The sequence below is a fragment of the Jatropha curcas genome, chromosome 5 (genome assembly GCF_041381405.1).
Source record: "Jatropha curcas cultivar XTBG-Jc1 chromosome 5, XTBG_Jcur_1.0, whole genome shotgun sequence".
Taxonomy (NCBI): domain Eukaryota; kingdom Viridiplantae; phylum Streptophyta; class Magnoliopsida; order Malpighiales; family Euphorbiaceae; genus Jatropha; species Jatropha curcas.
In genome coordinates this window covers 23,784,711-23,799,125 of record NC_143155.1, presented here as the reverse complement: position 1 = coordinate 23,799,125, position 14,415 = coordinate 23,784,711, and the positions used below count along the sequence as shown (strand labels likewise).

At 33.3% G+C, this 14,415-nt stretch overlaps 3 protein-coding genes across 5 annotated transcripts; 1 reads left to right on the top strand and 2 right to left on the bottom strand.

The window, feature by feature from the left end:
* Window positions 1–112: 112 nt before the first annotated feature.
* On the bottom strand, window positions 113–5,594 carry LOC105649769 (uncharacterized). Of its 2 annotated transcripts, none has more exons than XM_012236543.4 (13): window positions 5,427–5,594; window positions 5,243–5,304; window positions 4,924–5,001; window positions 4,741–4,822; window positions 4,514–4,584; window positions 4,261–4,362; window positions 3,825–3,914; window positions 2,858–2,932; window positions 2,468–2,500; window positions 1,789–1,866; window positions 1,182–1,229; window positions 832–971; window positions 113–321 (listed from the first exon to the last, which is right to left on the bottom strand). In XM_012236543.4, exons 1-13 carry the CDS (start codon window positions 5,479–5,481, stop codon window positions 300–302), a joined length of 936 nt encoding a protein of 311 aa, XP_012091933.1. In that variant the 5' UTR covers window positions 5,482–5,594; the 3' UTR covers window positions 113–299. The 2 variants fall into 2 exon arrangements, with proteins under 2 accessions (XP_012091933.1, XP_012091934.1); XM_012236544.4 differs by having other exon boundaries at window positions 832–968.
* A 909-nt stretch (window positions 5,595–6,503) lies between these two features.
* Window positions 6,504–9,790, top strand: LOC105649768 (single-stranded DNA-binding protein WHY1, chloroplastic). Its single transcript, XM_012236542.3, has 7 exons — window positions 6,504–6,830; window positions 6,934–7,034; window positions 7,138–7,230; window positions 7,434–7,528; window positions 8,270–8,343; window positions 8,860–8,948; window positions 9,458–9,790. Exons 1-7 carry the CDS (start codon window positions 6,572–6,574, stop codon window positions 9,575–9,577), a joined length of 831 nt encoding a protein of 276 aa, XP_012091932.1. The 5' UTR covers window positions 6,504–6,571; the 3' UTR covers window positions 9,578–9,790.
* An 860-nt stretch (window positions 9,791–10,650) lies between these two features.
* LOC105649767 (ubiquitin-conjugating enzyme E2 2) lies at window positions 10,651–14,189 on the bottom strand. Of its 2 annotated transcripts, none has more exons than XM_012236541.4 (6): window positions 13,841–14,189; window positions 13,263–13,396; window positions 13,106–13,131; window positions 12,500–12,589; window positions 11,701–11,789; window positions 10,651–10,860 (listed from the first exon to the last, which is right to left on the bottom strand). In XM_012236541.4, the coding sequence occupies exons 2-6, from the start codon at window positions 13,385–13,387 to the stop codon at window positions 10,801–10,803; spliced, it is 390 nt and encodes a 129-aa protein (XP_012091931.1). In that variant the 5' UTR covers window positions 13,388–13,396; window positions 13,841–14,189; the 3' UTR covers window positions 10,651–10,800. The 2 variants fall into 2 exon arrangements, with proteins under 2 accessions (XP_012091931.1, XP_012091930.1); XM_012236540.4 differs by having other exon boundaries at window positions 10,651–10,903; window positions 13,841–14,180.
* Between the last annotated feature and the right edge of the window lie 226 nt (window positions 14,190–14,415).

The following is a 14,415-nucleotide window of genomic DNA, read 5'->3' as shown; positions in this document are numbered from 1 at the left end:
TCTTAAAAAACCAGAAATTATTATTTGACACTTCGATCATAGAGATTCGGACCCTACTATTTGCAAGGAAGAAAACAGGACTATATCTTCATATCTACAACTCGTACAAGTATTAAACTTGAAAAACTGATATAATTAGAAAATAAATATACAAAAACTGCCTTACAATTACAATTATTTTCCATGAATAAACCCATCCATGTGCTTCAGACTTTTATTGTGTATGTAAATACAAGAAATTACCCAACGAGCATGTTGTACAGACAAGGGTAGGGTACCATCTCACTCAAAGTGCTGCATCAACACTTGGCTGAGTTAAACCTGCAAATTCAATGCCATGTAAAATAAAGCAGAAATCAAAATACTTGCATGATAATTTATGAGCAGCAAATAGTCCATTCGTATTGCAATGGTCTCATTATAAGCATTTTAAAAGAAACAACAATGGAAAAATAACAAAGGTGGGACAATCGCCTTCCCAAAAGGAATGAAAAAGTCAATGTGCTCTAGATAATACTGTATTAACTTAGTAATTGCCTTCAAAACTCATCAGAACAGTCTGTACAGGATTATCATTTCAAAATCCTGTACTATTCCTGTTGTTTATTGCTTTTCTTTAACCCAAGTGATGGAAAATCAAACCTATGATGCATGAAAAATGAACATGCAGTCATAAAATTAGAACAATTATATTGGGTACTAAATGTGGGAAGAATAAGATAAGGCCAGTCAGATAGAAGGAATATTAGAAATTGTTTACAAACCAACTAACGGAACATTTGCCAAAAAATCATATATCAACCAATAAAAAAAAAAGCTTTGATTTCCAACCTATGCATGGGTCTTGGTTGGTCAATATGTGGGGTTTGTAGCGGATCTTCCAATTTATCAATTCCATCCAGCAGCATGACATTACTTGCTGGTTCACTGAATGTTCGAGAAAGATCATCCGCAAGTGCCTTAAAGCCCTGCTAACAAAGAAAGAGAAATCAAGTTTGAGTCCAATTAAGTACAAATACTCTGCATTCAAGTGCTGCCTAAACATCTCTAATCCAGTTGTTTTGAGTATGCATTAGCTTGATATCGAGGCCACAAGTTGGGTTTCACTGAACCATGGCAGTCAACTGCGTGTGTCTGTGTGTGTGAGAAAGAGAGAGAGAGAGAGCTTAGAGGCTATATACCAATGTATGTGGGAGCAAATGAGTTTTTCCAGAATGTTTAAGCTGATCCTGCAAAATGGTTAATACTTGTTAAGTTGATGAGTTGGGAAGTTATCAATATGGAACAAATCTTGGATGATAAAGGAAAAGGTAAAAGACAGTGAGAAGAAAAACTTAAAAATCCTGCAATAAGAGAAGATGATGATAGGGGAAACATCAAGGAAACAACCATTTATTTCCTTGGAATCCTGCCACAAAATATCAGAATGATTGGCATGCAATAAGAAGGTGGTCAAATGAAATATATAGAGAGAAGGAAGAAAAATGGGTAACCTTTGTTATTTGGGTCATATGGGAAGAAGACATTTTTCAGCTTTATGTGGAGCAAAAATCCATATCTACACGGTTTAATGTTTTATCCTCTCTTTTTTTACCACCCCCGCTCTACTTTTTGAAAGACTTTGTTCCATTGGCATTGACCAAGAAAGAACAAAAGCCTCCGTTTCTAAGCAAAAAATCTAACTTTAATAGTTATCATCTTCCATTCCCTTATTAAAGGATTCTAATTCAACTATCGACAATTTCTTTTACGTGCATACATTGAAAGTGCATGAAATGCTTTTACTACCTCAAGAGCTTTAGGCATTTTTGTTTTTTGGCCGCTAACATAATTGCACAGGTATATAACACCCGCATTTGCAACATCCTGCAACCAAATCATTGTATCAGTAAATCCCCAAGTGCATAAACAGAAGATCAAACTATAACAACTGTTCATGCAATTGCAAGGCATGAGATGGGAATTTATTCTCCCCACAGTTCACAGGAAACCGTACCAACAAAGAGTTAAACAAAACGATACACGTGGTTTTTTTGTTTTTTTAGTCCTGAATACCTTTCAAAAGAAAGCTTGAGTATCAGCAGAAATTATTCAAAATCTAATTCTAATTAAATTTAAAGTTAGGAATGCAAATGCAGAAAAACAAAGACATACTCGTGAAAATATATCAAGTATTATGCAGCATATGGTGCAAGCATTTTCAGTTATTAAAGATAAAATAGAAATGAATAACAGTCTTTTGCAGCAAAAGTTCCAATAGAGCTACTTGTTAATACTAAACTAAGGATGGTCTCGAGGATGACACTTGAAGTTAAAAATAATCACATTGATCAACATTCAAACATCTCTGATACTATACTTGGTTTATAATTAAAATGTAAAAAAAAAAAAAAAAAAAAAAATTACATACGCCATGTACAGAAGTATAATTCTTTATATTAGGTGAAATAAGAATCAAAGTTGTTACCTGCTTCTCCTCCAGGGAGCCTATCTTGTCATCCTGCAACAGAAGTAAAGTAACAATTTACAATAATTTCAGCAAAAGGACAAAGGAGCAAACAAAGAAATGGAGAAGACGGAATGTAGTCCAATTTCAAGAATGGACCATTCTTTAACCCCTTGTTTCTATGTGCTTATAAAAATGAAAATGAACTTATAAGTAAACCATTAGATACTAGTCTTAAAAGTTTTCAGTACAATCATTATAAAAAAAAAAGTCGTAAGTAAAATGAATCTGTTGTCTGGACAAGATATTGGGAGGGTTAAAGAACAATAAAAGACAAGTTAGCAGTAACCACCAAAACTACAAAAGGCAAGAAGTTTCCCAACACACGCAAATAATGCATAATTGACTTACCAAACCAGAAACTAGACACTGTAACTGCCACAGGTCTGAGCCAATGTTTGCTATATTGGTAGAAGCCTCATCAACCTGAGTAAAAAAAATAAATGTTAACAGGACAGGATATAAGTGGTTCTCACATGGGCACAAGTTGCGGTAGCTTGAGATCCAGCAGTTGTATTTTAGTCTATGTTCTGTTTTTCCTCGAGTGTTATTTTTTCTACACGTTCAATGTGTTGCTTAAACTATGAAATTAATTTATTTTTTATCATAGTGGTTATCTAGCGGTTGCTTTGGTTTCCAGTTGTATTAAAGAGGGAAATAAAGTTTTATCAAGCAGTTTGTTTCAACAGTTTCAGTCCCTTAAACTTATAGGTTGAAGTGCTCTCTCTAACAAGCTCTTGTTACAAACAATGCAAAATAGGTCATAAAGGAAGAAAAGCTGAAAAACATAACCAATTGATAAATCTTCAATTTTAGTTCCTCATTAGATCACCCTGCAATTAGATCCCAAAACCAGACCACAACTCGGAGGTTTTGCACAGAATAACATAAAATATTAACAATTTATGTAACCAATAAGCTAATATATGCCTCCAAATTACAATCATAAGTAATAAAGAGCTAAAATATTGAACTATAGACACATAAAGTGACAAGTCATAAGGGTCTCTTGATTGAAAAACAACCTTGGTTGAGTGACATCCTTTTGTATACATGTCCATCAATTACAAAGGCTACACTAGAATCAGATTTTCCACTCCTTCCTCGTAATTTTTCTGTTCTGGATATGTGGGTTTCCGTACTATTTCTCAGTAATAACAATTAGACATGTGTAGTGACATGAAGCAAAAATAAGCCTACTGTCTAAGAGCTTGGTTCAAGTCTTAAGGTATTATAAATGCTGCTATTTGGGCATCTAACAATGCCAACCTCTCTCCCTCTCTCACACATGCACGCGCAGAGAAAGTTTTCCTCTTACCTTAATTTGAATATCCCTTGAGAGCTCCTTTTGATTCTCCATTTTATCATCTAAATGTTGTATTCGCTGAGTCAAATGCTTCTTTGCAGCCTGGCCAGGAAAGGAAGGAGAAAAAAAAGAGAGAAAGAATACAATGAAAAACAATGCATAAAGAGAGCCATAAAAAAGAAAAAAGGAAAGAAAAAGGGACGAAAAAAAAAAGTACACTGATTAAAAAAAAAAAAAAAGGTATACAGCTATAGTCTTACATAGTGTATAAGAAGCTTAGACCAGCCAGTCCTTTTTGCAAATGAAAAAAATTCAATAAAATGTAATACTTTTCTTTTTTAATATGTATAAATTATCTTAAGACATCCTTCTAATAAGAAAATTTCACCTAAAAACTAGTCAATTTAAAAATATGTAAGTATAAGTTCATCAATTAATTAAGACTTACAGATAGAGCCTCGGTTACTTGCTCCAAATGTTTTGTGAGGTTGGAAACAGCATTTGCCATATTGCGCTTTGTTACATACATAAGATCTGAGAATTTTAGCCCCTGTTTATTCAAAGAAAATAAAATTAGTCTCATGACAACTTCCAAAACACGTAAAATAAAGAATTAGAAAGCCACATCATTGTTTAAAATGTAAAAGTCAATTTTAACGCATATAAACTATGTTACAAATATTTTGGCATTCATTGTATACCTTCCACCACATGTAACCATAACCCAGTGCCCCCACTGCAGCAGCTGGAACTATGAGACCAGTTACATTACCTGCAACAAGCAAACGGAGAAATTAGAACACTACGTGAAATGCGTAATTGGCACTTTTTGAGATAGGAATATGCACATCTTGTATGCCAAAAAAAAAAAATAAAAAAATAAAAAATAAAGAAAATAACCATTTAATAGAAATATGGTAGCACATACCCATTTGACCAGAATTCCCATTCAGTACAGTTATTTGCCGTGCTGAGGCCAGTTGTCGAACCTCCATAGACAACCGCTTCACCTGAAAGCAATTTCAAACACCCAAATGTATCTAACCACATATAGTTCGAAATAAAACGGATTAAACTAAATAAATTACTCTTCAATTAAAATAGTGATTACCTGTTGGGCGATGGCATCACTATAATCAGAATCACCATCTAAATGTTCCTTAGATTTTTCCCAACCCTTCACCATCAACTGTGAACACAAACACAAACAATTCAAAATTGTTTGCAACGGAAATAGTCAATCCGGTCAAAATCTCCGTTTGGTTTACGAGAAAACGTAAGAAAAAAATTCAAAACAAAAAAAATTTAGGAAAACACTTCTATTTCCCGTTTTCTCAGCAACCAAATACCAGAACGAATTGATAAAGCTAGCTATAAATACCGAATAACTTAATAAACAACTTAACTAACTAAAACAATAATAACAGTACCTGAAGTTCACCGATCAGATCAGATAATTTGCCGTTTTGAAAAAGAACAGTACCGGTGTAACCTGTAGATAACAGAATAAAGACAAAGTTCAAATTAGCTTCCATGTATATATTCAAATACATGTATACAGAGAGAGAGGAGAGACACAATCACGTATATAGATAATCGATTAGGCGATCGTACCTGCACCGGCCAGGACAATAATCTTGGAAAGACTCATTCCAGTTTGCATAGCCATGGCTAAGCAAATGAATCAAGGAACCCTAAGAAAGACCTACGATTTCAGAGGAAGACAAAGTCGAACACTGTAATAACGACCTGTTGAGTTTAGCTGTTAATACTAGCTGATAGCTGAATATTTTTAGCCTTTTATAGGCTCTGATTTTATTTTTCAGTTATACTCTGTTTTAGGTACTCGTACTTTAATTTTTTATAAATATCACCGTAACAGTATAAGTTTTTTTATAATACAACCCTTGATTCTTTATAAATATATTAAAAGTTTCATAAATATATTAAAAGTTTCATAAATTCATATTAAATATATAGAATTAAAAATTATAGTGGTTAATTGCAAAGCATGAAAAATTAATAGTAATACTTGTATTTTCAAACTAATTTCAAGACTTCGTAAAACTTCACAGAAGGAAATACAATTACTACAAGAAATAGAAAAAAACAGTAGTTTTAGATTAAATAATTTTAAGAGTCAATTAAACTTATCCTTGTATAACAACATCAAAATTATTGTTATAATTAATTAACAAATAAAATATTTAACTCACAAAAATAAAAATAATAATGATTCTTGCACATCATCTCAAATATGGATATGCATATAAAACTTGAATAAATAATCACATAAATTTAGATAGCAGGACCAATTTTTTAAAAGCAAATGTTCCAAATAAACTGATGCTCCATTTTTTTTCTTAACATAACTTGTAAAAAATCATTTTCGATGATTTTATGTTGTTTATAGTGTTCAGAAAAATAAATTAATAAAAAATATTTTCATGATTAAATGAAACTAAGTGTTTAAATAATCTTGATTTAATAGAAAAAGAGTTTATTTGGAATAAAAAGATAATTTACTAAGACGGAATTAAATCTTATAGTTAAGTATTTAATATATAAAAATACGAGTGCGAGTTATTTTGTAAAATTTTAAGGGTTAAATTTATTATTTTCCTGAATTTTAATTTTATTTACAATGACGCCGAGGCTTAGGCGGGCTTTATAAGACGATGGTAAACACAGCATTTTGAGTTCTTATAACAAAAACGTAATCCGCCGAACAAAGGTAGCCGGGAAGAGTGAGAGGGAAAATGCTGCAACTGAACTTGCTATCTCCTCAATTAAGCACTCGAAACCCTAAAGTGTTCGCTCTCGATTCAGTCTCCTCTAAAAAATCGCTTAAATTGCTTAAAGCCAGTGAGTTTAACCCTAAAATTTACACACTCTCTCCAACCAAAACTTCCGCCAAGACCAGGCTGGCCGTGAAATGTCGTCAATCGGAGTTATATGAGAAGCAGAGGTTCAACTCCTCACGGTCTTCTTCCACTGACTATTCTTTTGCTCCTGGAGGTACTTTATCTCACTTTTGTATTTTCTTATCTTTTTAGTTTCTTTGGTTTTCATTTGTTTGATAATAGTTTCTCCCCTTATTTTGGTTGTTTTTATTATGTAGTTGGAGAATCCCCGCCTAAGGTTTTCGTGAGCCATTCGATATACAAAGGTAAGGCTGCTCTTACCGTGCAACCCCGAGCACCTGAGTTTGCGGCATTAGATGTAAGTTGCATAGTTTTCTTCCTTAAAGTAACAGCTTTGTGGTACTCGAGTTGTTTCTTGTAAGACGGAGCTTTGTGTTGTGAGTGCTTCGTGTGTTGTGCAGTCTGGGGCATTTAAGGTAGCAAGGGAAGGTTTTATGCTGTTACAATTTGCGCCTGCAGCAGCTGCACGTCAATATGACTGGAGTAGAAAGCAGGTAACATATGCGTGACGGTGTCTCCATATGTTTTGAAATTCCTAGTAGAAAAAAACTTTCTTTTATAAGTAGTTTCCAGTTAAAACTGTGAGTTAAAAAGTTTCAGCATAGAAATACGACGATATAGTTTTCTCGACTTTGGTTGGAGACAATTGTCCTTGAATTTTGGTTTTGAATTACTGTTTGATTTTGTATGTCTCTAGGTGTTCTCATTATCAGTGACGGAAATTGGAACTCTAATTAGCCTCGGTGCTAAAGATTCATGTGAATTTTTCCATGATCCTAACAAGGGGAAAAGGTACTGTCCAACTCTTCTTTTACTAAATTTCACATTTGACTTGGGACAACCCTTTGAAATTGCTTATGGATTCTTCTTCCGTTCTTTTCAATTCTCGATTCGATTCTCGAATTGACAACTATGCTTTTCAGCAGAGGTTCAATTATTACTTGTAGTCATACTTACCCATAAAGGAAACAGATGCTGATGTCATCTACACAATTGTGTTTTATTGAGTATGTGAATCCTTAGATTTGGTTGTCATTTATTATAATCCTCTATGTTGCACAGAAACTCTCTTTGGCTTCCATTTCCCTAAGTTGAGTAATTTGAAAACATGTTTCCGCAAATTGGGTAATTTGGAAACATGTTTCTGCTCTCGGAAACGCGTTTTCATATATTGAAAACTCTCGGGAACTTATTTTTCTAATTAAAATAAATACATGAATAAATATAAATCCACAAAACATGTACTTTTATGAGTATGAAACTTATAGACGAGCCTTTTTTTTGACTTTTGAATATGAGTAAATGTTGATTGGACTGAACTTATTGTTGAATATATTTAATGGTTTGTAATTTTTTATTTTTGAATTTATAAATATGACCCTTATTTTTTATATTTACGAGTTTTTCCCACGTTTCTATTTTCCCATGTCTGTCTCCGCATTTCCGCACTTTCGTGTATCTGTTTCGGAGCAACATAGATAATTGTGTTTGAATGTGCATATGAATTCTAACATATTTGTTGGAAGTTTGCAGTGATGAAGGCAAGATCAGGAAGGTGTTGAAAGTAGAGCCACTTCCAGATGGTTCTGGCCACTTCTTTAACCTCAGTAATCTTCTTTCTTCCTTTCCTGGAACTGAATGCGGAAATATATTTTTATTTGGATGTCGTATGTGAATATAATGCACAAAATTCTGTGCTTCGGACTTTGAAATATTGGATTGTTAAATTGTCGACTTCAATCTTAGAGTGAAGTTACCTCTTTATTTAGATATGATTTTGCCTGTTTATTTTCATGATAAAACTTCATAGTTTTCCAATATTTTAACATTCAATGGGTACGGGCATATTACTTGAAACTAGGTTGTACAAATTGTTGGATTTAGAAAAAAAGGGAAAAATTATTAGTACAAAAGGATTGGAGATTCCCATTGGTTAAAAAAAAATTCCCTATTAGATTTCTGTAAAATGCCATCAATTGACAGTCACACACATTTGTGCAAATTGTAATTTGAGGAAATCTGGACCTACTATGATACATGCTGGCCATTTAAGTTTGAAGGTAAAGCTATTTTGTTTGTCTAACTGTGTTCTATTTTTGATTTTTATGATGGCACTCATGAAGGTGTTCAAAACAAAGCTTTGAATATGGATGAAAGCATTTACATTCCCGTTACAAAGGCAGAATACACTGTTCTCATCACTGCTTTTAATGTATGTTACAATTCTCTATTTCTCTTTCTTGTTCATGCATACACTTGCACACACCTTGTAATTGCAAAGAGAGATCTTGTAAGACTTCTTGCTTTTATTAAAATCTAATACAATCATCATGATGAGAGAATTAGCTGTTGTAATTAAGTAGCATCATCATTTTATCAGTGTCCATTGATGTCTGTAGTAGTCAATGAACAAACATAATATCATCCAAAAGAAAATAGAGTGCATGGCCGAGTACAAAAAATATTATGTCTGTTGTCCTGTGGTCTTTAACAAATAAAGTTTGACTTCCTGCCCTTGGGAGTGAATGAAGAGATTATCAAGAGGGCTTTGGGTGATGAACCTATAATCATTATGTCTGTGAATGAAGAGATTATCAAGAGAAATATTATCATTAGGGGCCAGGTCTTGGGTGATGAACCTATAATCCCTCGATTAATGGAGCCATCTGCATTTGTAGATTTGTTGCTTTTTCTAACGTGTTTGTTTTGTGTTTTCTGCAGTATATCTTGCCATACTTGCTAGGTTGGAACACTTTCGCTAATTCTATTAGACCAGATGAAAATAGCCGTGGGAATGATGCAAATCCAAGGTATGGGGGAGACTATGAATGGAACAGGTAGTGAATATAGCAGAAATTGCTAGAACAATGCAAAGTTTGTTCAGTATCTTCTTCTCCACTCCCTCCTTTTCTGTATCAGGTTTGTTGATAGGAGAATGTTCTGAGAAATTTTGATGACATTGATGAAATTGTTGTGTACGTTATCTTATGATGAAAATTTGTCAAATGTGCTCGGAAATTTTGAATCAGAACTCCTAGATCATTGGCCGTTAAACTGGATTTTCATTGGCAGTGTTTGCTTGTTATGCATGGTGAATGAAGCAACAAATACTTTGAACAGGGGTCCTTAACAAGGTAGAGATTTATGTGCGCCTTTGAAAAACGTGAATCATAAGCGTATTACATCGGTTCAGGGGGTTGGAGTATCTCAGTTCACTCTTAAAATGAAAAGGGCTCATCAGGATCCTAAACATATAGAAAGTAGAAGAAAGAATAAACTAAAGGACAAATGCAGTGGTTTTAAAAATGTTCATAAATGAAGTGCATGATTTAATGTGTGAGGTTTCGACTCTTTTGATCACAAAATTGATTAATTCGACATGGATCTAGTGCTAATGAATCTTATTTCAGCGGTCAAATAGGGACTTCTTGCGCATTTAGCTATATCCATTTTAGTTTTTAACCTAGTTTTGAAATGAAAGTGAAATTTCAGATGCATTTCCATGTAGGGGTTTGAAAAAGCAGAACTCTGATGTTTAGTTTGTATAAGAATTTTAACTATTAAACAACTTACAACTATTACAACAGCTAGACCCTAGATTATACATAAAAATGCAGAAAAATAAGTCACTCTCAACAGTTGGATATCTTAAAATCCATTTTTACCCCCAAGCATTTTCTGCAGTTTTCCTGTCTTGTACATCCTTAACTAAAAGTACAAGCAACCGATTGTCTCTGTAACTTGAGGTTAAGAACAAAAGGCTGTTGTGGACTAAAAACCCAGGCTAAACTAAAGATAGCAAGCAATTTACCGCCCTCTTTAGTCCAAGCAAATAAGGTGAACAAGTTCTCCTTTCTTACCTTTCCAAAAAGTAAATTGCAAACAAAGTTCAACATAAGTAGGTAGAGGAAACATTGCAATAAAGAGGCCAAACATATCCATACTATATAGCAAGCACATGCAATCACAATTCCGAGTTCATTGTTATTTAAACAGGGTAGAGAAGGACTTTTCAAGTTCTGCTGCCAAACTAGGAAATTAATCAGCCGTCCAACTCTGCTCAACTATTTCCCGTACTCTCCTATTGTATTCCCTCTTGTTCTCACTAAACATCCGTGCAGCTTCTGAATTTGCAGGAGAATTTGGATTTGGATCACAGAGCAATGACTACAAATAATAACAATAATAATAATAATAAAAAAAAGGACTCAATAAGCATCACACTCAAGTAGCAAATATTATGAGCGTGTCAATGCACTTTTATAAATGGCATAATGTTAAAAGACATTGACAAGAATGGCAGCACAGCATGTGGAAGCATGCAAGAGAGTGCATATGCACATGCAAGCATGAACACTGTATATAAAGAGTACCCTAGTATTTCCACATATAAATGGGTAAATTAACTCAAGTTTAGATTGTAGGATATGTGGGTTTCTCAGGACCTTTGCAGATGTGAAGATGGAAAATGAAACATGCTAAATTTTTTACAATTTGTGTAGAATGTTGGAAGGATGAAAGGAGCAAATCTTTCCATAAGATTCAAATTTGTATATCTCTGCCTGTAACTAAAGAACATATACAGTACCAAAAAAGGGCTGTTGGAAACCTGAATGTTGATTAGCAAAGAAAATTAAATGATATTTTCCTGGTCATAGAGCTAAAAAAAATGTGCACACACGTAAAACCAGGGAAAATCGACTCAATGGGATCAGTACAATTGAGAACAAAAGAAAACTATGTCACTATTAGGAAGGAATTATCCACAGTGCTCATAATATGCAGTCCTGATATAGAATAAGCCAGAAGGTTTTGTTTCTAGCCATTTAACAGGAAAGGCAACATGGATACAAAGGATACCTCAAAAATTGTGATTTGAGATTGGGAGATAACATGCATATATTATTTACAGAGTGGATTGTTAATGACCATAAAACAACGATTATCAAGAGAAAATTTCTTACCTGGATTGATGTTAGTATGGCTGCCACATCATAAATAGGACTCCACTGATTCTGTAGGATGTCCAAACAAATGCTTCCATCTGCATAAACTGAAGAAAATACAAAAAAAATTGGTATGCAGTTGGAGTATTAGACCCACTGATTTTACTTGTTTCACATTGAGGACTTCTTTATGAAAAGTTAAAATTCCATGAGAAACTCACCAAGGACAGTTAAAAAATTACTGAAGTGTCGCATTCTTTTTCAAAAAAAAAAAAAAAAAAAAAAAAATCCATTGCTTAATGAGGTAAAACTTGAAAAGTATAAGGTCACCAGGAGTTCTCGTTCTCAATAACTTTAGTAATTCCTGTAGTGAAAAAATAATGATTATTTTTTTAGTATTTCAAATCCCCATTAACAATTATCTCATGAGTTTTACTTTTGTCATTAAAATGGGTCCTCATTGTGAAAACAATAATAAGAACAAAAAAAGTTTGAGGGCTTAATATGGAGCAATAAAGTTCAATGGCTCAATGGATTAAACAAAATAAGCTCAGGGGCTCCAATATTTTTTTTCTTTTACCCCAATTTATAAAATAAAAGACAGGATGCACAAACATAACATAACATATTACATATACATCCATAGGACCCTCCAGCAACACATGCTCATGGCAATAAATCAGATAGGTGAAATAAACCCAAGAAAAATAACTTGGAGATCAACTAAATATCAACATTTTTCAGAGATTTGCATGCAGACATAAAATTATTGGATAAATAATCATTTAATTAGGATGTTAAAAGAAGATGAACTTACTATTTGGATGGAACATTCTAGAAACAAAACACACTGTTGGGGGCTTATTAGGATAATCTTCTGTAAACTGAAGTGTCAATTTGAACGTACCTGAAAAACTCAAAAGAAGCACAGATATGAGTTTGGTACAACCTCGTGTGAAATTTGAAATTCTTGATAATCAAAACAGAACTTAATTCCAAACTTGAATAAAATAATCAGCTTTACACAAATGCCATTTTGTTCACGTTTTATAGTTAACCACCATGTCACTTGTCAGGCATGTAAGGTTGCTCTCAAATTAGTGAGTCACATCAAGGAAGGGATTTTCAAAGTCTCACATATATCACTAAGACATTCGCATACTAAACAAACATCAGCATCATTATCCAGAGTTTTAAAGAACGTGCTGAATGAGAATTAGTAATTAGCATTAGAATAGTTTGTATTTTGAGTTTCTATGAACAAGACAATAAATGTTGGATGTTGAACATGGACAAGATAATGGTATCATAAATTCATCATAATGCACCAATATCACTAAACATCTGTGCAATTAATAATGCAAACTAGATTGCAAATACTTAAAACTCTTCATGTCAGATAATGTAGAAGTGTTAACTCTACCTCCATCCCATGGTGTGTCATCAGGCCTGCAATTGGACAGATAATGAGCATAAGCAAAAGAATCAGATACATAACCATCTAACACCATTATGATCAGCAAATGCTAAGGAGAAAAGAAATAAAAAGAAGCAAATTGAACACCATTTCCTAGGCATACCCAAATATAACAGCATTCCATAGCATAATATTATTCTCTTGAGGAGCACCACTAATCCCAGCAGGAGGATCCTGTTGCAGCCTCTTAAAATCCCTCATCAGTCTCTTCCTTGATGGGGTAGTCATCCTCACCGCCTGTAAATTCCATAAAATCAACAAAGCCAAACAATTTACTCATCAACTATTGCTTGCTTATTTATCAAACCAACCAACCAACCAAATTTAAGGTGCAGTAATGTAGCAGGTCAATGGAGACCAGCAAATATTTGTAATGATAGAAATAATTATCAATAGACCAAGTTTGGAAGACTTAATGACAAATATCTGAACCAAGCTAAAACTGTAGAGATTGAATCCAAAAACTAATTCCTCAATTTCCTTATTTCCACCATAATCACAAAACCCTAGATCCACAAATCCCACCTTCTCATCTACAAATGCATCAATCAAACACCGAATTCAGAATGAAGAACAGGTTTTCATTCTCATCCAACAACCATACAACTAACCAATTTATCATAATATAGAACCGCAAATTAAAACAAAATCAAAACAATGGTAAACACAAAAGAAACTCACTCGTCCAGAAACGCAGCAAGTAGTGCTAAATTCTACCGAAAAAGACTTTTTTTAATAATCTAATTCTCAGTAAACAAACAGAAAAAATTATCTAAGATTAGAGAAAAGCTTCCATGAAAGACAGATGGAGCAATTGATTAAATAGAGAAAAATCCTCGGAAGAAGATTTTTATTGGAATATCGAGTGATTAAATTAATTGATAATTAGCAAAAAAAAAAAGAAAAAAAAGAAAAAAGAAAAAGAGAGAGAATAGCAATTAGGTGGCTCGCGTAAGCGGTCCCTATGGGTTTTCCTCTTCTTTCTGTAATGGCCAAGTCGCTCGCTACAGACATTTCTAAAGACTGTTTTATAATTCTCTTGGTAATTACAAAATGTAGCTTTGTGTGCACATGTACATATAGCAGTAGATGGGCTAGTTTTAATCTCTATTACTGTAGAATAATTTTAATTTCATATTTATACTCTTAGTGATAAAATATTTTACATTTTATAATTTATAAATCAAAATAAAGAATTAAATATTTTTTATTAATTAAGCGTTGTTTGGAAGGTGTTCTTATACCCTTTGAGATCG